We start from the raw sequence: 23,071 nt of genomic DNA on the forward strand, positions 1-23,071 counted from the left end.
TCTGTCAGGAGCCAAGACCATGCCAGGTACCAAGATAACCTTTAACAGCAGAGTTGGGCTTAGGTTTTCTTTTTTTTCAGACCTATTTTATTCAGAAGAAAAAATATAGATGCTAGATCCACAAAGGTATTTTATAGGAACTTTGTTCAAAGAATTCCAGTGTCCTTTACAGACAGGCTCCTTTTTGACTTCTTTTCACATTTTCTCCTCATGACTGCTTTACAGTTGATTTTTACACATCTGTTGGGGGTGACAGAGGTACTAAGCTTGCTTTTCATTCCAGCCAAGCACCGCCCATGGAGTTGCTATCTAGGAGGTATTTAATCTCTCTATCATCTATAATGTTTCAAGGTGACAATTAATGACAATTTAGCATCAGAAGCTTTTAGCAATGTCAAGCTTATCTGTTGCCTGACAAACAGGCATTAGAAGAAAGAACTTTGGGAAGGACAACCTTTTCTTTTTAGATAACTAATCCCAGATTATATCAAACACATCTGGTTCTACTCAGGGTGCTCCTAGCCATGCAGGAGGCCATTACCAGCATTTCTCTCTCACTGGGAACAGTCTATAAACTCTCTTCCTTCCATGGATCATACTCTAAATGATCATTAAATATGCTAAGAAGCATAACTAATGATTGTGAAGCAAACTGAGAGTTTTGGAAGGGAGTTTAATGATTAGGAGCTTAATGATTCTGTAGTACTATTATTATTTCTCATTTTAACTATAACACAATTCAGATTGTTCAAACAGACATATGAGCTTGAAAACCCTCCACTTTTGGAAGATGGCTCAGGTGACAGAACCTGTTCTCAGAAGAATGCTGATCACAAGAGGGACAAAGGATCACAGACATTTTCTGGCAGGAGCTAGGTTGGAAGGGCACTTCAGTGCTCTTCAACTGCTGTTGATCAAAAGAACAAAATGGGCAAAAGCAAACAGCTTCTGAAATTAGCAAAATTCTGTCTTAGCACATTGAAGCAGCTTCAGCTTGCTATTTGTCTTTTCTTCCAGGTAACTGTGAATGTTTTGGAAGTAAATGATGAAGAACCAGTTTGTTCACCCAATTTCTTCTCACTTCAAATCCCAGTCAATTTAGCTGTTGGGACCAATATTAATGGCTTCAGGATTGAATGTCAAGATCGTGATTCTGATCCCAGATCTTTCCGGTACTTCATTAATGAAGGTACTGTGTCACAGTGGGAAAATGGGAACAGTGGAAAAAAATACCAAATGCTGATAGTTCACTTACATTTATAAACAAATATCTAACATAGTTTGTGTGCTAATTTCATGGTGAGCTGGCTGTGATCCACAAGTTCTGCACGTCATTATACTGATCCTCTCCACAAGCTGGCTACTGGTGCTACAGGTGCTAGCAGCTAGAACCACTCCCTTGCAAGGCTGGATTGCCTGCCATATTAATTAATAGGCTATTAGTTACACAGTTGACAAGAACTTCAGAAGAATGAGGTGGAATGGTGCGCAGTGTCAAATTTCACTTCCAGTTACAGCTGAGTAAATCTTGAGAAACAATGGAAAGTTCTGTATTTCTGCATATCTCACCATCACATAGATGCTGGTGCGCTGTTCAAAACAGCTGCTCAAACCTGCATGTTGTAGCTCCATGCTGTATACAATAAATCCTCCTTTTAAAAATCCTTCTTTGAACCTTGTGATCAGCTGCATCCACTTTGAGAGCTGCAGTGTTATGGGATAACAGCTTCACAAAAAAGGAAACACACTCTTTTGGGGCAATTCCTTCTTTTGTGGCTGAGGTGACTGCTGTGAAGGAGGGAGCAGATTGTCCAGGTGCTGGTAAAAAGCTGTGCATATCAAAAGAGAGAATCTCTGTCCTACTCCAGCCCTTTGATGCCACAGAAGGAGCTTTGCAGACATGGTATTGACACATGATTCCATACAAATGGAATGGCTGTGTTAGTAAATCAGTGTCTGACCACAGGCCCAGTCCTGGTGGTACAGACCTGAGCTGTGTCATGCATTGGCCTCTGAGCCACAGAGCAGCTCATGGCCCTTTTTGTGCTATAAAACAGGCATGGCCTTCAAGGACATGCCAACTCTTGATTTCTGTGGGGCCACAAGAACAAAACCAAAGCACATTTGGTGCCTTTTCAAGGCTCTGATTTCCTGTTCATGTGGTCTGTCCAGATCCTAACAGCTGGAGCTGGTCTGCCTGCAGCCCGGGCCATGAGCATCTCTCCAGCCACAATGGACAGACAGCAAGGGGTGGGGAGCCAGCATTTCTGAACTGTCCTCCCTGCCCCATGGTGCTGACAAAGCACTGGAGGCAATGAGTGCCACTGAGCCATTAACTCCCAACAAAGGCCACTGCCTCTAGCAGATGAAGAATCCATGGAGAGGGGCTGGAACAGCACTCCAGGGACACCCCAGTAGTGGAATGAGCCCTGCCACAGTGCAGGGTCCTCACCCCTGCTGGGTGTTGTTGGGTGCTCCCCAGGTTGTAAGTTCAGGTCATTCAGGTGACCTCTTGTGTGCCCTATGGCTCTGAAGTGTCTCCACCGCCTCCTCTCTGCTATGTCCCCATAGAAGGTCTTATTCTAGATTGTAATGCTTTTATGACTGTATTGTTTGAAATTATTTTATATGGTACAAGGAAGATCAAGGAGCCCTTCTTGTCATTGACATTTTACCACACTTCACCACTTGTTACACACATTTACTTTAACATGGAATTAAAATAAATTTTTTGCATTTTGGTATTACCTTTTTGCAGGCAATGAGAACAGTCATTTCACCTTTTCACCAAGTGCTGGCTCCAACACATCTCGTCTGATTCTTGCCTCAAGGTTTGACTATGAGAGTGGACTTGATACAAACTGGGTTTACAGTCTGCGTGTCCACATAACAGACGACAATTTAGCATCTGCCAGGGACAAAACTACACACTTAACTAAAACTGGAACAGTGACTTTAAGCATCAGAGTTATCCCAAACCCAACTACTGCCACAACCACTACAGTAAGTTCACTAAAACTTATGGCCAGTTCTGCATTTCTTTTAGGGAGTAATCTCCACAGGAGTAAGGAGAAGAAGATAGATGTATGCAAAAGGAAAGCAAAACCCTAGAGTGCATCTAGTCCTGGGAGGTTCTAAGCCCTGCACTCTTATGATGAAGCCAGAGGTGGTTGATGTGCTTAGTGTCATGAAGGATTAGCCCCAGGAACAGAGTCATAACATGTGTTTTGTATTTCAGTTTCTAAAACAAAAAGGGCAGGAAGCCAAAGGACCGGGCATGCTGCCATTACCATACAACTGGGAAGTTAAAGATTTTGGCAGCTTTATTAATAAGAAAAGAGCAGGGATTAACCTTTGCCTGGAACCTTAAAATTACCTCATGCATTTTGCACTACCTCTTTTTTTATTCATAGCTATTCACTCGCCAGTGTGCCTTGCAGTTTTGTGTGCTTCTTTACCATTGGAGCACATTAATCTGTGGCTATCAAAGTTGAAACAGACAACAACAACAACAAATCCTCATTACTTAAAAGGGTCTCTTTTCCAGACCTGAGGTCACTGTCATGCAAAACTTGGAGCAGCATGTCAGGAAATGAAGCAGTTTTGCACAGCCTCAGTGGGTTGCAGCGGTTTCAGCAGGTTTCAGACAGCAAATCCAAAGGGGTGGGATGGATCTTTCCTGAGCTGCACACCCATGTGATGGTCCATAGCTGAGCTGAGTAAGCCTGCACAGCTTTTGGCAGCCCAGGTGGGATCTAACCTTGCACAGCCTGTGGATCTGTGGGCCTGTGTCCCAGCAATACTGTTCACCTCTCCACACAGCCATCCCAGTTGGGCTCTGTCTCACCAGTTCATTCCGAAGCTGATTTCCATCAGGCTGGTGCAGGATGTACAGAGAGCTTGTTTTTGTCTTGCCTGTAGATGCCTGAGGGTGCAGACCACTCTGGCTCTATCCTTGTATCAGTCACCCCTTCATACCTTGCTGTACCACCTTCCATCATCCACAGTCCATCCATTCCCTGCCTGCCTGCAGATGGCATTATCCTTTTCTCTTTTGCATGCAGGAATGAAAGTATGAATATCCAAATGAAGTGGTAAAAGAGGCCTTTACTTTAAAATGGTCTGGGTCTTCTAGGGGCTTCTGGTAACTGAGCCAGAACCAAAAGATCCTGCAAACAGCACAAACAAGTCTGGTTGCTTTGCTATGAACATGCTTAGATTGAAATTTTCAGACTGATTAATAACCCTCTTCTTATCTAATGCTCTTTTGGGAAGGAATAAATGATTTTTTTACTGACTTCTACTCCCTCAACTTGATGTGGAAATGAAAAGTTAAGATGAAAAAACTTATTTTGTATTTCTTTCCCATGCTATACCACAACTACAAACAGTCTCAACCACATACCACAGCATTAAATCTGTCTCCCCAGAGATATCAGCCTTCCACTTGCAGGCTATTTTCCAGAAGAGCACTTCCAATACAGCAAGTTCTCCCATCACTACTCTTTACATGCATTCAGTGCAGCAACTCGATGAGTCAGAAGCTGGAAAGCTGCTAGTGTAGAAAAGAAGCCCCATTACAAAATGTCACTTGTCACTTCAGTCCAGGTGAGGAGAAAGTGGTGGTGGTGATATTGAGATTGAGTGTTCCTCTAAGGACTGGATGTATCTTTTTTTTGACAAGACTAAATAGATTATTTTAAAATTATCCTTAAACTGGAAAGAAATGGATAGCCTGCTCAATTTCATACTCAATGTGATTACAAATGTGTTACAGAAAATTAAATAAAAACTTCAGTAGGTGATCAAAACTAATAGTACCACACTAGGTAATGAACTAGGTAGAGTGGATGAGTAATTTCTGAAATGTGTGAGAATAGTTTCATGATGGGACCTTAATGAATGAGCTGTTAGCACCAAGTGATATGCCAGCTCAGAGATGTGTCTCCTGACACTCAGGAAGATGTGGGAGATTGCAACTGCTCAGGAAGTGTGGTTTTTCCTTCTGGAACAAGTCACTGGGTAAAAAAGAAGGTTCCATTTCTTTTTATACAATAACCCAGTTCCTTAGGGTTCAACTCTTCTTACAAAGCAGTCTGAATGATTACTGCAGTGAAGATGACCTACTTCCAGTTTTGCCTTAGGTAAAAAGAAAACAGTATCTCAGTAATGGCAGAATTCCCTGAACTTGCTCACCCTCCACCAGTGTGCCCACAGTCTCTCAGGCAACCTGAGGCTTTTAAACCCCACCATGACATGCTTGCTTTGATATAAGATATTGAAACATGATCTGGAACCTCCCCTTTTCCTTGTGTTTTCCATTTCACCTGCCTTTGGTTGCCCCAGGAGCTCAGTGGTCCATCCCATCCTCCTGACCTTCCTTGGCAGTCAGCAGGCAGGCGCATGGCACAAGTCAGTGCCTGCCTCCACCTCCCTGTGCCCATCACCTGCCAGGCCCCGGGGCAGGCTGGGCTGCCTCAGTGCAGAGGTTCATCCAGATGAAAGGTGACGCTGGTGTCACTATGCAGCCCTGAGGAACTCTTCCTGTCTTGTTTTCAAAGCCTGGCTTCACTGTTGTGACGAGAAGGGAGAACCTCTACTCTCCGTCGGCGTGGTACGTGCCCTTCGTGCTCACGCTGGGCGCCTCGCTGCTCCTCGGGCTGCTGGGCTACCTGGGGCTCCTGCTGCTCGCCCGGCTCCGCCGTCCTGCACCAGGGAAAGCACGCAGCACCCCTCTGTGAGTCCCCCTCGTGCCACTCTGGGAGTCCCAGCACTGCCTGGCAGTGACAGAGATGGCTCAGGCCGTTCTGCCGTGGTGCTTTGAATCTTTTCTAGCAGTATGGCCTGTGCTGCAGTAAATGCTAATACCAGCGATATCGGGTGTTAATGATATGAACTCGAGGAAATGTGTCCGTGGCATGTTTTTTCATGGGTTTAGTAACATTAACATTAGGGGAAGGTAGGAGTGGAATTTGCAGTTATAACCTGTAAAGGCAGCTATGCTCATGAGGCTCAGTTGCAGCCTGTGCCAGACTGTGCTGACCACAAATATTTTGGTTTGTATTTGCCCCCCTCTCCAAGGGAGCTCCCATCTAGGTAGTTACTGGATGCATTTTCCTCCCTCTCAGCTACAGATCCCAATGTCCTTTGCAAATATTGGTGCTCATGCCAAATTCATTGCTCTGGCAAAACTTCTGCAGATTTCCTGGAGTTTTACCAAGCCAGTTACAAGGCTCTGGCCCATAAAGCTTACCTCTAAATGTTCATGCTTGGCAAAAGGCATGGAAGCACCTGGGACCAGCTCTGAGTCACTGTGGGAAGTGGAGAGATCCCTGCTGGCTGCTTTCTCAGTGGGCTGGAGCCAGCCTGCCTCTAAATTGACTTTGTGCCTCACAAAACAAAGATAAGCAGTCCTTTAAGTGGCCGGGATTTAATAAAAAAGGATTTCTACAAGTATTCTCAGGATTTGGACATCAATTTAAAAGTTACATTAAATGTAAAGAACTCCTAAATGACTGTAACTATAGTCCAGATCATGTGTGCAAGGCAGTAAAAGGTTGTGATAAAAATGACAAATGAATCTAAGATACTGCTATTATTTATTAATTGGGCAAATGATTTATTAGGAAACGGAGTCTCCCATTAAAAAGCAATTTCTGTATTTTCAAAAACATTTATAACCTTTCAAGCATTTTAAAAAGTATTCTCTGAGCACATCAGATCCAAAAAATTGACCTTCATCCCAGGATGGAACAAAATGACAATATCTGAAAACGTATTTTTCCAGATTGTATGAAGAACCGTGTTTACTAGTGCACCACAACAATTATATAAATCCATTATGCTATCATCAATAAGACTTTATTATTTTAAGAGATTCCTTCTTGAAGAAGTGTTAGAACAATGCTCAGGACTGTTTTCCTGTTTGAGAGCAGCATTAAATGATGCAAGCTTTCTGTGAAAGCAAAATCAGAAACCAAATAAATCAAGCAAATCTCACAACTCAAGGAAACACATCCTTCTTGCCAAGTGAAAGAGAATGAATTTTTTTTTTTTTGTAGGGAAAACCATGACATTTGTTAACCACACTCTTAATCTTCTTTTCATTACAGGATAAATGCTCCAGGTGTGTACCTCTTTTCTACATTTAATGCTTCAAAATAATGCTTCAAAATCTTGTTTATGATTCCATGTAAAACCTGTAAATTAATTTCTAGATAGAATTTTGACACAGTAGAAGGGTACTGAGATTAGATAATCCTGGCCAATTATGGGAGGCCTGACAAAGTGATTTCATGTCCTTTTTAGTCTTCAAATCTATTAATTATTAGACAAAACCCAAATTCAGAGTAGTCTGGTATTCTGGCATAGATGCTAAAGAATGACTGTATTTTTCACACTCAATTTATATGCTGTTATTTATCTGTTAAAAAATAATCCCAGCCATCTATAGCACCTTCAAGAGTCCTCTCCACTCTAATTCCCTGTTCTCTGATCACTTCCCTGATCATTTGCTCCCTTGGCACCATTACTTCACATATATAAAGATTTATTTTGAAGTATTGGTGCTTTCAAAAGGGTTTGTATAACCTAGCAAGAAGATAAATCACACATGGAAAAGCATAGGTTTTTTTAAGCAGTTTTGTTCTTTTTAGTCCCATTACATTTCTACCAGAAAGCACTGTTCATATGGGCTGAGTAGGACCCTGCTTTTGTAACTCCCCTTTCCTCAGTCAGTATCTCCCAACTGGAAAAAACACAGGACTAACAAACCCCACAAAATCAGCTGTTCTCTTGGTTGCCCAATTTGAGACATTTCAGTGTTGGGTGGTTTCCAATAAGTGAACACTTTCTGCTTTCTGAAAAACTGGTTCCCAAATGCTGGGCAAAAAAGGACAGACAGAACAGGTTTCCCATCAGTGCCCAGGCTGAGATCCACCTGCAGCACACAGAGTTCTGCACACCTGGTTGGAAAGCACATTTGTGGCCAGGCACAGTTCTCCAAAGAAAGGCCATGGAACAAATTGGCAAGGAGTGAGTGAGAAGAAATCATAGCAACTAGTTGGGTATCATCCACAAATCCGTGCTGCTGAGATGCCCATGGCACTGCTGCTGTGTTTGTTTGCATGTGGGATGAGCTAATAGTGTGGTAAATTCACACACAACCAAACTGTTCTTCAATCTGAATTTTACTTGACTGAAAATGCAGCTCTTCCATGTTTTGTCTCCAAGCTGATATTTGACACAAGCTTTGCAACCACAAACATTAGTGTAAAACAATAATCTGCATTTCCAGTTCAGATATTCCCAAAGGTGAATTTCTGTATTTGTTCATATTATTTAGAAAGGGAAATTTGTAATAACAATTACTATTCATTCATTACTGACTTTTCAAGGCTAGTCTTTTGATTCGTCACTGGCAACTGTGTATTCTCACTCAGCATTTGAAAATAAATAAGACTCATTTAAGATGTCTCAACATCTTGAGTAGAAATAATTTTTATTTCTTTGAGGAAATCTTGACTTTAGTGTCTACAGTCACTATCAGAAAATTCTGATTATTAACAATGTGCATTTTCCTTTCTGTAGGAAAGAAGAAGCCTAAGAAAGAAGTAGTTATGGTAAGTACTGCTGGCCTCAAAGGAAACCACAGTTTTGCCAGCCCCATCATGCAATATGACCATAGGACTCTTTCTATGAATGGTGTCTATTTTCCAAAGAGAATATAGAAATGATAGGCAAGGAAATAATGATTGCCCTCAAGTGCAAAACACTTCACTGTCCCAGCTGGCCTCTGTGTTTGGAAGCAACAAGGGGTGTGAGGAGTGCTCACATGCACTGGGGCCCCTTTGCTTCCAGGTGCCCAAATGCTGTGCTTGGGAGGTCAGGCAGGCTGTGCCCACAGCAATGACAGGGACACTTGCTGCAGAGGTGGGACAACAAGTGCCCCAGCTTCACTGATGGCAGCAGTGCACTGCTGAGACTCCACTGACTTGTGGAGCCAACTCTGATCCACCTGAGTGCAACCAGCAAGGTGTGCCAGCACACCCAGGCTGTAAAGAGTTAGGCCTTGATAAGCTGTTTGCAGCAAGGTGCCATAGATGTTTCCACTGTTGGAGATGTTTCTTTGCTCCTGGATCTCAGGGCTCCTTCCTTTTCATAGGCATAATTGCATAAAGACTGCACAATTGCATAGACAGACAGAATGCTCTCAGCACACGGTGTGGTTGCTGGAGTGGTCCTTTGCAGGTCCAGGAGCTGACTGTGATGACCCTTGTGGGTCCCTTCCAACTCAGGATATTCTGTGAATCTCTGCAAGGCACTTTGATTAGTGAACTCCCTCTCCCCAGATTTTTCAGGGAGGGGTTTCCCAAGCCTACTCTGGGTGGAGGAGATTGTCTTGTGGTAACACACGTGGAGGCATTTAGCATGTCAGAAGGTATTAATTCTCCTTTAAATGTCTAGTGAGGAAACCCTACACCACAAATGGCTCTTGTTGCCATTGGACTGTGGTCCAATGTGTTGCCATTGGACTGGGTTAAATAAAACCCAGCCTAAAGGAATGCAATATACAACTCACACAGATCCACCTCCATCCATGTAAATCACCATTTCCAAGTCACTGCTCCTCCTTCTGACTTAATTCCCAGGTTTCATTTTACATTTTGTGTTTCTTCACAGACAATGACAAAGCTAAACACTGTCTTTGATGGAGAAGCCAGAGACCCAGGTAATAAAAAGCAATTCACAGCAGATATAGACATTAGGCTGGAAACAAACTGGATTAGTTGATTTAAATATGGTTTGACATTGGCTTTTTATATTTCCAGTTTGCTATTTCCAAGGAGAATGGGAGCTACATCTCAGATAGTGAAAATCAAGACAGTGCCTCAGTAACATTTGTAATGGTAGAATATATAGAGTGTATATAAGAATATACTTATAGCCCTTGAAAGCACACATCTGATGGTCAGACTGTTCACTGCTCCTCTGCTAAACTGGAATGTGTGGATTAGGAAGGTGGGGGAGGAGAAGGAATGTGTTGCAAGTCTCCTGCTTGTTGTGCTCTGGTGCTGTCATAGCTACGTGGTCTCACCCATCTCGTTTCTGGGAGATGGCCAGGAGATTAATGACGCTGCAGAAGTGCTGCCTTCACCTCCTAAACTTGTCCCTGGGGAAGTGGGTGGGTGAGTTACTGGCTCCTGCACAAACCTCCTCCCTTACAGCAACAGTGTGTTGCTGCTGTTTATCCAAGGCTCAGGCATCCCTTGTTGGGGAGAAAAAGGAAGGCCATCAGCTGGCAACAGCTACTGTGCCACCAGGGTCCAGCTAGGCACACTCTGGGCATATCTGTTTAACCAGCTGGGAAAAGCAAAAATAAGGTGAAAGCTACAAACCTCTGGATGAGCTGGGAGCTCATCCAGCTTCCCAAGTGACAGCCACTGTTCTGCAGCAGGGCTCATTACAGGAAAAATATTTTTGTTTTACTGAGGATTGATCTGTCTTACCTCATTCCCCTGAAACACAGCCCCTGCCTGAGCCCCTTAGTTTGATTCTTGGTCTGGAATTAGGGTGCCCAGCCCTGTGCCTGATGGCTGAGAGCCCCAGCACGGAGATGAGTGGCTGGTAGAATGTGACAATCTGAAAAAAAGTTTTTTTAAAAATAGATTTGAACATAGGCCTGAAATAATAAGTCTAGAAATCATCCATAAGAAGGCAGGCTTGTTTCAAGGCTTGGATTCATCTGGCCAATTTCCACCAAAGTGCCTGTTACTTGTGTTTCTTATTAGCTGGCTCAGAGCTGTTGGATGTGTTGAGCTAATGGGAAACACTAGGCATGGAGACTTCAGTACAATTTGGGCAAACAAGTGGGACCCTACTGTGCAATTAAGTCCATCCACAAGGCTGCTCAAGGCTGGTTTGATCCAGGTCCAAGCTCACCTGCTATTTATAAAGAGATCTGGAGGAATGGGCTCCAAAATTCCTGTTTTTTTCCCTGTGCAACTGCATTTGTAATATATTAAACATGGGTAGTCTCTAGGTTGCTGCAAGAGCTGTTTTCCAGTCTTGCAGGACAGCTGGGGCTCCCTTTCTCAGCAAACCTGACCATACTGGACTTGAGGATAGCTGAGCCCATCCAAACAGTCATCCAGAGCCACAGCATTTGTGTCATGCTTGACACAAACATTAAGCTCTAACACAGCTCTGTGGTGACAACAGGGAAATGTGTGCTCCCCTCTCCTCCCCTCTCTTCTCCACAACTCGTTGCAAACCCTAGAGGATCAAAGGTTGCTGGTTTGGAAATGAGATTTAATAATTCCCAGGATATCATCTGTTGAATATGATTAAGAGGGATGGTCAGAAGCTGTTTCCTGATCTGGGCTGCTTTAACATGCCTGACTTGTAAGCAGTCAGAAAAAATAACATGTAAAGAGGTCCACTTTCATCTTGAGTTGCTAAAATTGTGTTAACGTGTCACAAACCATTAATTCTGATACAAACTGCAACATTCAGTAACACATAACCACTCTTTCTTTCCAAGTCTTAATGGCCTTTTGTTTGTCTTCTATTGTTTAATTACAGAAAGTGCCATTATAGCTCCTGATTCTCTTTATAGCAAGATACAGTGAGTTAGACTGTGAGGTGATCACACTGGACACACAGCAATTTTTTCACTTATCTCCAGGTAGCAATGAACTGAAGGAGATGATACTTTGCTTTTAATGTACAAGTAGAAATTACCCATAAAACATTAATAGAGACAGAAGTCTTTCTGACAATGAGAGATAACCATGTGTGCTAAACTACACAAATGTAACAATATTTTATCTGTATGAGAAAATCATGTACTTGTATGAAACACACAGTATTTCACTAATGGCAAAGTGGACAGCAAGCCTGGAAAAAAGGATTTTGTGTAAATGGAGAAGGAATGTGTGCAGCCAAGGTTCACTGGGTCTCCAGATCCTGGTCAGTCCAGATGAGCTGACATGGTCTGGAAGATGTATGTAGCATACTGTGCTCCTAAGCAGGGTTTGCTACCTGTGGTAGGCAACTCTACATGACAAAACAGGCACAGACATATACAATGGTCTTGTTCAGTATGGCTGAAGATAGAAGTTTTGTCCTTACAGCTATGGATGTGTTTGCTACACTGGCCATGTTAACCCCTGGTAGCTGGAACTTGGATAGATTTATAGGGTGATAAGAAATTTATTTTTATTGGAACAGGAATGTTTTAAATATCCCTGTTCCCCTAGCTGCAAAGACAATTCTTATAGTGGCAGAACAGCCAGAATCTCCTCTGAGCAGCCACTGCAATGCCCAACTCCCCACAGAAATGAGGATTTCCCTCTCAGGGCTGCCTCCCCAGCTCAGCTGAATTCCAAGTGCTTCACGTTTCTCATCTCAGTTCCATGCTGAGAACTGTCATGCCTTAATCTGCTAAAGGAAGAATGATTTTAATCTGTTGTCTTTTTGTTCTTTCAAGTTACTGGCAGAATGTATGAGTTCAATACACAGTCGGGGGCCCGGAGGTGGAAGAAGAGCAATGAGCCCCTGCAGCCAATGCTGGCTATGCAGGTAATGTCCAGTGCCACAGAAAATAGTGGCCAAGGGGTGGATAGAGCAGAGGCACCAAGCAAAAAAGAGTCTTCAGAGAAGAAGAAAGAGCTGACTGCAGCAACAAAACCAGCTGCCAAGCCCTCAGCAGGGCAATCAGAAACACGAGGCCAAGCTGGGCTGAGATTGCAAAAGAAGAAGGAGGAGTCTGAGGATGGAGGCTTGTCCTCACCAGCCCCTTAAGGCAGGAACTGACCTCCCCTCCCCACATGAATTCTGCTTTTCTATTAGGCCAGAGTGCATGAGACTCCAAGGCACCTCCCAAGTGACCCCCAATCTGAACAGCCAAAGAATCAGATGTGATTGTTCTCTCTCTCTCAGCTGTAAAACAAAAGGTGGCCACAAGATGTGTAAACCAGACCCAAAGGCAGGATGAATCTGGATGAACCTTTGGCAGGTGCATGTAAGAGCAGGAGAGAAGAAGAGGAAACAAAGCAGAGTCATGGACAGAAGCATTCAGTGCCCACTGCCTCCTACAGACACTGGTAACTTCCCCCTGGAAAAGTCTGCACCTTGGGCAGGCATGGCCCCATCCTCTGACTGCCTTTGGGAATGGCAGCATACACAGATGTGTTTTCTCAACAATGAATGGGGTCTCCTCTCCCTGCTGAGCAACCAAATCAGTGAAAAGCACAGCAGGGTAGAAATGTTTGCTGGTAGAAGCTAAAAATATTTTCTTTTCAGTCAGTATTTTATTTCAGCCCTTTCTTGCCCTCCCATCTTGCTGCAGAAAAGTCCATGGCTTGAAAGCAGTTCTGGAGTAGAGAAAACCCACAGCTTCTTGTGGCATCTCAGGCTGTCAACACTTTCAGCTTATTTATCTTTTGCAACACTAAGAGCATTCAATATCTTCACCTTTGGTATTTCCTCTGGCACATTTAATGCTTTACAGGATCAAGTGGAATATACTCAAAAGAATAATGACAGTAAACACATGGGATGAAATAATCTTTTCTGAGTGTGAGTATATATAATGTAAGTGCTGTCTAAAAACCTGATATAAAACAAACAAACCTGACAAGATTTTATAAAATTATTTTAATCTGAAGAAAAGTAATTATAAATGATGACTTAGTACTCCATGGCTTGTCTTAGCTTGTTTTCTTTCCTGATTGCAGAAACGTTTTTTGACAGCAAGGGACTGATAACAGGTGGTAAAAGAAAATTTCAGTTTAAGTTGAGCAGTGGCAGTCAATGAAGATTATATTCAGTCTCTCACATACATCATGTTTGTCATACAACAAAGGATCTGGATGGAGAAATCCACAGTGAAATTACTGGATCCTACACTTCACAAAAATAGCTGTCATGGTGCTATAACTCTTTGCTGTGCTCCAAAGGAGTGGCTTGGCTTGGGAGCAACTTCCCTAACAAACACAAATAATCTTCAGTCAAATGTTGTTTCATTGCACAATCAGAAACCAGTGTGCAATGAACACCACGACGATGCAGATAGGAAAGACTGATTTATACTCCCTGAGCACATTGTCACTTTACTGTGTCCATGGCAGTTGTCATGACATTGTTTGACCCTCCAGCACCAACAGGGGCAGCCACACATTCAGTGCTCCAACCCACCACTGTTTGCATATTTTAGCTGTAAATACAGCACATTCAGTTTCTATTCAAGTGGTTTTCTAGTGACATAAAGAAACTCTGCAGTAGCTGGTAGTGCTGCTGTAACTCTGATCTTCATAGCACTCTGACACCAATCTAGCCATAGGCACACCTTGCACCTCCAGACATTAGATTTTGTTACCTGAAGAAGTTAACTGCATTATTTTCATGACAGAAAGACACACAGGTTTTTGTATTTACTTTCCTGGGCATTTCTCTATGGCAGCTGTTTTGCTTCCTTGATTATTGTAGCTCTATTTCAGTGATTAAGGGATATATACTTTTTTTTTTTTTTTTTTTTTTTTTTAAGGCAAGGGAGACACAGGCTATAGTTTCAGCCAGAAAACTGGCAAGGAGGCAAATGAATACTCATCTTTTTTTTTACTACTGCTGCTGCTGCTGAACTGCACAAACTTATTTCCTTCCTTCTTAGGGAAAAAGCCCCAACAGCAGTATAACCTGGTACCAGCAGGGTCTGAACTCCATGCATGCAAACACAATGTCATGGCCAACACTGCTGCTGCCATGGTCTCCCACAGCTGGGCAACAGCTGGGTGAAAAGCAACTGCTCATGGAGTGGTGCTCCTGTATTCTGGTCTCAGAACAGCTGACAGCTGAACTAAGAGGAGCCATGGATAGAAGAGCTGCCAGATCCAAGCACTAACACTGCCCAGAGTGCCTGCACCCAGCTGAGGTGTGTTTAGCTGGTGTACTCAGCATTTGCAGGGGCAGGTTTAAGCAAGGTAAAGCATCCTGTGAGTCCCATGCAGCTCCTGCATGAGGAAACCAGTGCTGACCACAAAGCACAGCTTCACCCTTCCTGGTGTGAAATGGTGATCTCCAGCTCCAACTCAACTTCATCTTGATCTTTCCTGTAAAACCTTATTTTGGACATGCATAGGACTACTTCCCTTGCTTAGGATCTACAAAATCAAGGAATAACAAGGTTTTACATGGGCAATAGCTTTATGCTAAAGAGGCATATTGTCCTGGCAGCTGCCCCTACTACTAACAGTGCTCTTTCCTGTGAAGGAATCAAGAATGAATTCTTGGTCTCAGTGAGCCAAAGCACATCCATTCATGTCTCTGGCTTGTCTTTGCTAGGACAAAAGCAGAGAAGGTGGAAGTGACTGACCCAGGTGCATGCTTGTTACTCATTGTATCAAACAATATGTGAAAAGATACTTTGAATATAAAAACAACACATGTTTTTTCATAAAATAGAGATTATAATACACTGTGCAGTATAGCTTTAAGTGTTAGAAACCTCTTCTAATTGTCAGAGGAGCTTTTGTGCTTTTTTTATTCAGAAGTCTTTTGAGAACACAAAGTCAGCATCTAGAACTGCCACTAGATGGACTGAGAGCAAAGATTAAGTGCAGCTCTACACAACAAAAGCATTTGATTATTGGAACAATTAGCCAAGACCATGGGCCCTTTCCATCATTTGAAGCTTTCAGAGGTCAAGAACAGCTGCTGTATGCTGTAGAGGGTCAGACTAGATGATGAGAACAGCCTCTCCAGTCTACAACAGCTCTGTTAGTCTCTGTGAACACAGGAACAAAGTGTGAACTTTGGTGCCATTTATTTTAGAGTGATGACACTGATAAGCTGAGACTAGAAGAGGAGGAAAGTCACCTGGTAGTTCAAGCAGACTGGCTGGGGCCAACAGCTCCTCACCTACAGCTGCCTATCGCATGTTATGCAGTAATTTTATCTGAAGTCTACAAAAATCAGTGTGAGTTCTGCCACAGCTTTTAATTGCCATGTCTCTACCTATTACCCATCTCTGAAGTGCTTCCAGATCTGTGGATTGACATTGCTCTGAAAGTTTCAAGTGTGATTAGGAAAGAGCACAGGTCACTTTTCCTGCTGGGGTCTAATTCCCCCAAGCAGTTTACGTGTGATCATGTTACTGGGGTTTTTGTGCTTTTCTCCAAAGGCTCTGCTTTCATGCTGGTATTATAAAGAGCACTTGTAATAAACATCAGAAGTCTCAGCTTCTGGCATTTATATCAAGGAATATAAAAGTGCTGATACTACATTTCTTCATGATCTGAGAGAGACCTACACATGAGAACAACTTCAGCTGCAGAGATGGAGAAGGTCTGCCCAGGAGGCTGCCACTTTGTGACTGCTCACTGGGAGCAGGAGATGGTGTTTGGATCCCCTCACAGAAGGAGGGTCAGACAAGGGGAGCAATCCTTCTCCTCCTGAGGAAAGAATCTGGCTGCTAGCTTATTTTATGACAGCCAGATTGCAACACCATAATGCAACTAACATTTTAACAGCAAGCAGCCACAACTGCACATTGCACATGCCCCAGCTGGCTGGGTGTCTGACACCCCCAGCCACAACAGGCCCTTTCCAAAGCTCCAGCTGAAAGGCTGAGCACAGGCTCATGCCTGGTCTGAACATGTCCCTGCAAGCTCCCTATGTTGTCACAGGGGAGAAAGAGACACTGGGGGTGACTTGTTAAAAAGCAGACATCTAGAATAGATCAGATGAGCTGTGCCCTGAAAGCAGCTCTTCCTGGATGCCTAGATCAGATATCAATGCCTGCAGAGTGCACACAAAGGTAAATCAGCTGAGTCTCAGGTGAGGGCATGTCCATGCCACTGCACCAGTGCCTGAGGAAGCTGAAAGCGAGAGAGAAACCGAGCAGGGAGGTCAGTCAGGCTCTGCTGCTGCCTGCTCAGATCCCAGGGGAGATGGAGCACCACCCACGCTTTGTCAGTGCTCCAAGGTCTGCTTTCTGGGACCTGTCTTGGGATAATTCTGCATCTAGAAGCAGATATCACGAGATGTGCATCAAAGCAGCCCAGTAGAAAGTCATGGGCCTGGACAGGAGATTAAGGAAGTCAAATACAAGCTTCAGCAAGTTTCTGCATCAGGCTCATTACTGAGTGAGAGACACAAACAAAACAGATGAATGCATCTGACTGTGAATTGTATTCATGAACGGTACCACTGCAGTTCTTTGGTACCAAACTCCAGCTGCTGTGGGTCAACAGATGCCTGGGATTTCAGCTGTTGAATAACATGTGCAGGGCACAGCTTGGTCTGGCCATGCAGTTGTGCTTCATTTTTGATTCCTGCTTGTGGACAGCAGCTGGGGCCATGCAGGCTGGAGCAGCAGTTCTGTGTTTGCACAGGATTGGCCCCTCTGTGGCCAGCACTGCCTGCTGGGCAGCTGTGACAGCAGCTGCTTCCAGAGGGGCTGTCTGTATCCCATGCACATGAACCCCACTCTGTCCATGTAGGCAGCAGGGCTGGGGGACTCACAGGCTGCTGTATCTGCACGTTTAGCACAGCTCTGGGCTCAACACCCTGTGAGGGGACGGTGGAAAGTCAATTTGCTCCTGGAGAGGGTCCAGCAAAGGGCAACAAAGACAGTGAGGGGTCTGGAGCAACTCTCTTATGAGGACAGATGGGCACTGGGCCTGCTTAATCTAGAGAAGACTGAGAGGGGATCTCAACATAAATATTTCAGTGATGCCAAGAGGCTGTGCCAGACCCTTTTCAGTGGTGCCAGTGACAGGATGAGGAGCAATGACCATAAAAAAAATCCAAAAACCCACAAGAAATTCCACCTCAACCTTAGGAAGAACTTCTTTATGTTGGAGGTGGCAGCACACTGCAACAGCTGCCCAGGGCCGTCATGGAGTCTCCATCTCTGGAGACATTCAAAACCCACCTGGACACGTTCCTGTGTAACCTGATTTTGGTGATCCTGCCTTGGCAAGGGAGTTGGACTAGATGCTCTCCAACAATCCCTTCTAACGCTAATTCTATGATTCTGTAACAAATGGAGCACCCCTGGCCGCATCGGCCTCAGGCGGAGGAGAAGCCCCAGCACAGCGTTCTCTGGCCTGGTCCCAGTTCTCTCCAGCCATTTCTGCTTTCCTGCAGGTACGGAAAGCGCTGGCAGAGAAGGGCTCTGTGCCATCCGGCCAGCGGCTGCTCAGCTGAGCCTCTCCAGGCGCTGCCGGCAGAGGCAGGCAGGGGATGGGCCTGAGGCGGGGAAGCGGCGGCTCGGCCTTCCCTCAGGGCAGCAGGGCTGCGGGGAGCCGGGGAGCCCCGCTACTGCCGCCGGGGCTCCCGCAGCCTCCCGGGGCTCTGCTCCTGCCGCCTGGGCTCCCGCAGCCTCCCGGGGCTCTGCTCCTGCCGCCTGGGCTCCCGCAGCCTCCCGGGGCTCCCCCTGCTCCACTCCCACAGCGCCCGGCCGGCACGGGCGGCCCCGGCCCCGGCTCCCTCGGGCTGCCCGCACCGGGGCAGGGGCTGCAGGGCCCGTGAGAGAGGGTCAGGCAGAAAGGAAAAGTGAATTGGAGAAAAACGAGGGAGATGCAGGCGTATCCGGAAAGAGATTATCCCCTTACAGGATTTATCCGCTGCAGAGCGCACTGGGTCGCTCCAGGAACGATCAAATGTCCTATTTTCTGTTTGCTCTGAGCTCTTCCCTTTGCCACGCTGAGCTGAACCCGTTCCTTGCTGTTTGGCTGAGACACAGGATGGGCGCTCCTGCGCTTCATCGCCTGCTGCTTTGTATCCGTGCAGACGGGATGCAACCGGCAGGCAGGCAAGGATGCTCCGGCAGTTCTCCGCACAGCCATGGGCACCAAAGCAAGGAGGAACCATATTCAATCCATTTTCACGCTGAATTTCTAAATGCTCCTCCCTGCGACATCCAGCCTGGTCACATCTTCCCACTTCATGCAAGCAGTATAACCACACTGACACCTAGAGAAAAGGCTGAGGTTTCTCTGTTAACTACCAGCACCAGGGCTAGCTGTCTAATACACTTTGAAATGCCCTTAGAGATGTGAAAGCTTGCAGCCTGTGGCAGAAACTTCTATGAGATTAGACATCCGCAACATTTCAGGGCGGGGTGGGGGGAAAAAGCAGTTTAGAAAAATGACAGCATTCAAAGACATCAAAATGGACACTAATTTGTGCCAGTGACTTTCTGCCAAAGGGTATTTCCTAGTCACTATACCAAAATACAGCAGTATTTGCTTGCCATGAAATATTAAAAAGCAAGGACTAAAATCCACATATGAAACCTCACCTATTTAGCTGCTACCCAGCTATGAAAGTGTTTGAAGAGGTTTGACACCTTGTTCTGTCAATCACTACCCCAAAAGCCTCCCCAGATATCTGAGCACCCAATTTGAGCCTGCTCAGGGCGATCCAAGTCCCACCAATGTCTGACAGCAGCATAACAAGCTCAGTGAGACGTAAACCTCAGTGAAGAATTTCCCAAACTACTGGCCTGATGCCAGGATGTCTTTTGGCATCCTACCACCCCCACTGGTGCTGGAGGGGATGAGGGAGAGGGGGGAAGTGAGCAGAGCACTGGTGCAAGCCTGTCTGTCTGTCTGCACACGGTGGTGGTGTCCGTGGGACAGCTGGCAGCTCACCCATGGCAGGGCACCTCCAGGACAGCAGAACTACTGCTTGTACCTTACACCCTTCTGTCCCTCCCCACCGCTGGTGCACATGCAGTGAGGGAGCCAGCTTGGATGATCAACAAAGAACTAGAGAACAGACATTTCAGGACAGCATTTTAGTGCTGCTCTGACACATGAGTCAGGACAGGGATTTCCTCATGCACAGCCAGGGCTGAACCAATACCATGCTCTTACACACTCCTGGAGAGATCCTGCCCCATCACTGAACCAGAAGCTTTTTCCACAGAGTTAAAAGGGCATGAACTTACCCTCTTAACAAAATAAAGCAGCAGCCAGCCCCAGGGTGCCTCCAGCCAGAACTTGGCTGTAATCATTCTGCTGGCTCTTCTTGCATGAAAGAATCACTGTCCTTTCAGCTTTGTTAGCTGTAGGTCATGAAGGTTGTTGCAAGTGAATGGTAGCTCAAGAGATTAATCCAGAAGGGACCGATCCTGTCTGCCCATTTTGGGGCACCAGCACTTATATATGGCACTAAAACTCCATCTCTCCAGCCTGGAGACCTATTGCACTTGCTGTAAATCCATACAAGTAACTGCCCAGCTCATGGAAAAATAAGTTCATGGTCTCTTGAAGAAGAAAGTAGAGGTCTTCCAAGTTTGCAGCAGTCCTGCTCTACTTCCAGCAAGAAGATGTTGAAAGCTCTGAAGTGCCCACACTGGCCACATATTAAACCAGACAGTCGGTAAAGTTCAAAATTAAATTGCTTCCTTAATTAAGAGCTTTCAGGGCCCCAGGACAAAAAGGAAATAGAGGCCCTTTGGATTTTTTACTTTAGCAAAACATTTCTCAAATTCATTTCTTGGTCTGTCTTCATTCTCGAGATGCTCTTCACGGAGCTGAATACAAAAAGCCTCCTGTGCCTGCCAGTCCTTTCTCATTACTTTTGATGCACAGTCTCTGTGGAAACTAAAGCTAAAAATAATCACCCTCATCTCCTGCACTAGCACATACTATTTTATTCTCTAACCATGATTGTTTGATCTACTTGCACTCATGATCTTCCAGGAAAAGACCTTCCCAGTATCATGCCAGTTTCTGTGTGAGCCCTCTCCAGGGGTGCTGCTGGTGTTGTGCCTGGGATCATTGCCTGCACACTGTCATAAAGATGCCTTGCATCCACAGTCACTACTGGAAACCTCTGAAAACCCCAAATTCAGCTCTGAGCTGCTGCAGCTTGAAGGACTCTCTCCCCATTTTTCTCCTTTGGACTCATTATTAGAATATTGTGCCCTCTCTTTGCTGCTGATCAGGGACCTTTGCTGGTCAGCTTACAGTGAAGGTCCAGTTGAATTGCAGGCTGTTTCCATGGTGCAGACAGGACCTGTTCCAGGGCAGTAGAAGCACATCATGTCAGTAAAGACCTCAGAGGCAACAGTGGCCCTTCTGAAGAGAGGGAAAACTCCCAGTGCAAAACTCCTTGTGTAAGAGTAGGTCAAATTCAGTCTCAAGGTATCACAGCCTCCTTTTGCTCTGTGCAGACTAGGCTGTTGCATGGTACCAGAAAAAGATTTTTTTCATTAGATAGCCAATATCTGCCCTTTACAGTTTGCCCAGTCTTTTGTTTCTTTTCTGGACAGCAGTCTTTATGTCACTGCAGGCGGAGACCTCAACAAGCCACTAATGCCACCCAAATGCCAACTGAAAATCGGAGCAATATAAGAGAATCTACAAAAAAACACCCCTGAGATCTTCCATGCTACAGCCACCTCTCTGTGGAAGAAGAGGTGTGCCATTTCAGTTCGTAGGAACAGGCACAATATAAAATAAGTGTTCTCTAGCTATTTTAGAGTGATTATGAAATGAAACCTGAGGATACAATTCCTGTATTAATGTGGCTGTTGAGGGAGCAGCTAAAACATTTTGTTCTGCTAGAGCCAGTGTAAAAGCAGAAAATAATTTCTCTGATCTGAAAGGTGTTTAAAAAGAAAATACTACAAAGCTTGAAAAGGAGTAGAGTCTAGTGGCTCATAAAGGTAATAGTGAAATATAGTATTTTCAATTCAGAAAAAGGGAAAGAAAAGCCACAGAAGCATAAAGCAGGAGAATCCAACAGAAGGATTGGCACGCACAGTGCAACCATTCACCCCAGAGCAAAAGAGAACTCCAAAGGAACATGATCATATTAAACATGAAGCTAAAATTAGATGCTTGCAAAAGCAGGTTGAGACGCAAAAATTAAAAATAGCTGCTGTATCTGCAGAAAGTAGTGGAGAATTAGATTTGAAGTCACTAGAGGAAGATGATTTAGGGGATGTTGTATATAAATGAGAAAATAAAAAGGAGCTAGGAAGATCAACATGTACAACAACAGATAGAATGACATCCCAAGGCAGGGCAGGTGCAGCATATGAAATGACTACTGCTTTACATGACAAGAAATAACCCCGGGATTCAACTGCTGATCTTAGGCCATAGAAAACAGCAACTCTGGATCGGAGTGCAGGCTACTTCAAACTTTGAATTAAATTGAAACAAAAGAGATTAATTTATTAAATCTTGTGCTAATACCAGTTTTTACTCAGATTGCAAGTTAAATATCAGCATGCAGCCTCCTCCATGCCTGCATCAAGTCAAAAGTCTGCACAGACAAGTAAGGAGGAAACGCAGCTGGCAGTGAAGGCACAAGCCAAGAAAAGACAGCAAGTTTTATGAATAAATGAGGAGTTGCTCAATTGTTGACAGGATGTAATAGCAAGCACAAGCCACCCTTTGCTGATAGGGCACAGGTACCTGCAAGCAGCAGGTACAATCTCCTGGCAGCAACGGCAATCAGTTGGATTCTATGGCCTGATGGATTGTGCAAGCCAGCTGTCCAAATACACCCCTACTGCTTGCCACAAACACTGATGTAGCAGAATGAGAGGGAACCTCTTAGAGAGCTAGAAGAACACTCTTCTAGAAGAATACTCTGCTGAGTATTATGGGTTTTGTCCAGGAGGTTAGGGGGGAAAAAAACCTGAGGAAACATTCCTGTGTCAGCCAAGCAGAACACACAGCGTGAAACATTAACTGAAAACATGGATAACAGAGAATAAGATTTCCTCAAAGAAAGAATGAAGGAAAACATGGTCAGGGTTGGCACATATTTCCCTAGCCCCTAGAATGCTTGCCCTGAAACAAAGGGCAAAACCTTTGACTGTGTCCATGTGGCCACAAATATTAAGGATGGCACAACACAGGAAGGCAGCAAGATAGAGCTAAGTCAGAATGAAAAATGAAAGATCCAAGCAGGAAGAGTGCTACTGAGGAAAGACATTTTTTTGCAAGTTAGAACTGAATATTAAAAGGAAAATTTGTAAAAAGACAAGGCTAAAATTTTAATTTCTTCTCCCTGCTCTAAATACATAGTGGCTGTAGAAAAG

General features: G+C 44.6%; 1 protein-coding gene and 1 long non-coding RNA gene across 2 annotated transcripts in view; one reads left to right on the forward strand and one right to left on the reverse strand.

The window, feature by feature from the left end:
* Window positions 1-13,825, forward strand: part of CDHR3 (cadherin related family member 3) — a 34,524-nt gene extending 20,699 nt beyond the window's left edge. Inside the window, 7 exon segments of the mRNA XM_064422011.1 lie at window positions 1,018-1,189; window positions 2,759-3,003; window positions 5,562-5,737; window positions 7,113-7,126; window positions 8,590-8,621; window positions 9,682-9,730; window positions 12,491-13,825. Of these exon segments, the coding sequence (XP_064278081.1) occupies window positions 1,018-1,189; window positions 2,759-3,003; window positions 5,562-5,737; window positions 7,113-7,126; window positions 8,590-8,621; window positions 9,682-9,730; window positions 12,491-12,804 (1,002 nt within the window). The 3' untranslated portion in view covers window positions 12,805-13,825.
* LOC135301694 (uncharacterized) overlaps window positions 1-21,664 on the reverse strand; it is a 31,428-nt gene extending 9,764 nt beyond the window's left edge. Inside the window, exon 1 of the long non-coding RNA XR_010363439.1 lies at window positions 19,958-21,664. This is a non-coding gene — a long non-coding RNA (uncharacterized LOC135301694). The remainder of the gene's footprint in view (window positions 1-19,957) is intronic.
* Between the last annotated feature and the right edge of the window lie 1,407 nt (window positions 21,665-23,071).

Source organism: Passer domesticus, chromosome 5 (assembly GCF_036417665.1).
Source record: "Passer domesticus isolate bPasDom1 chromosome 5, bPasDom1.hap1, whole genome shotgun sequence".
Lineage (NCBI taxonomy): Eukaryota > Metazoa > Chordata > Aves > Passeriformes > Passeridae > Passer > Passer domesticus.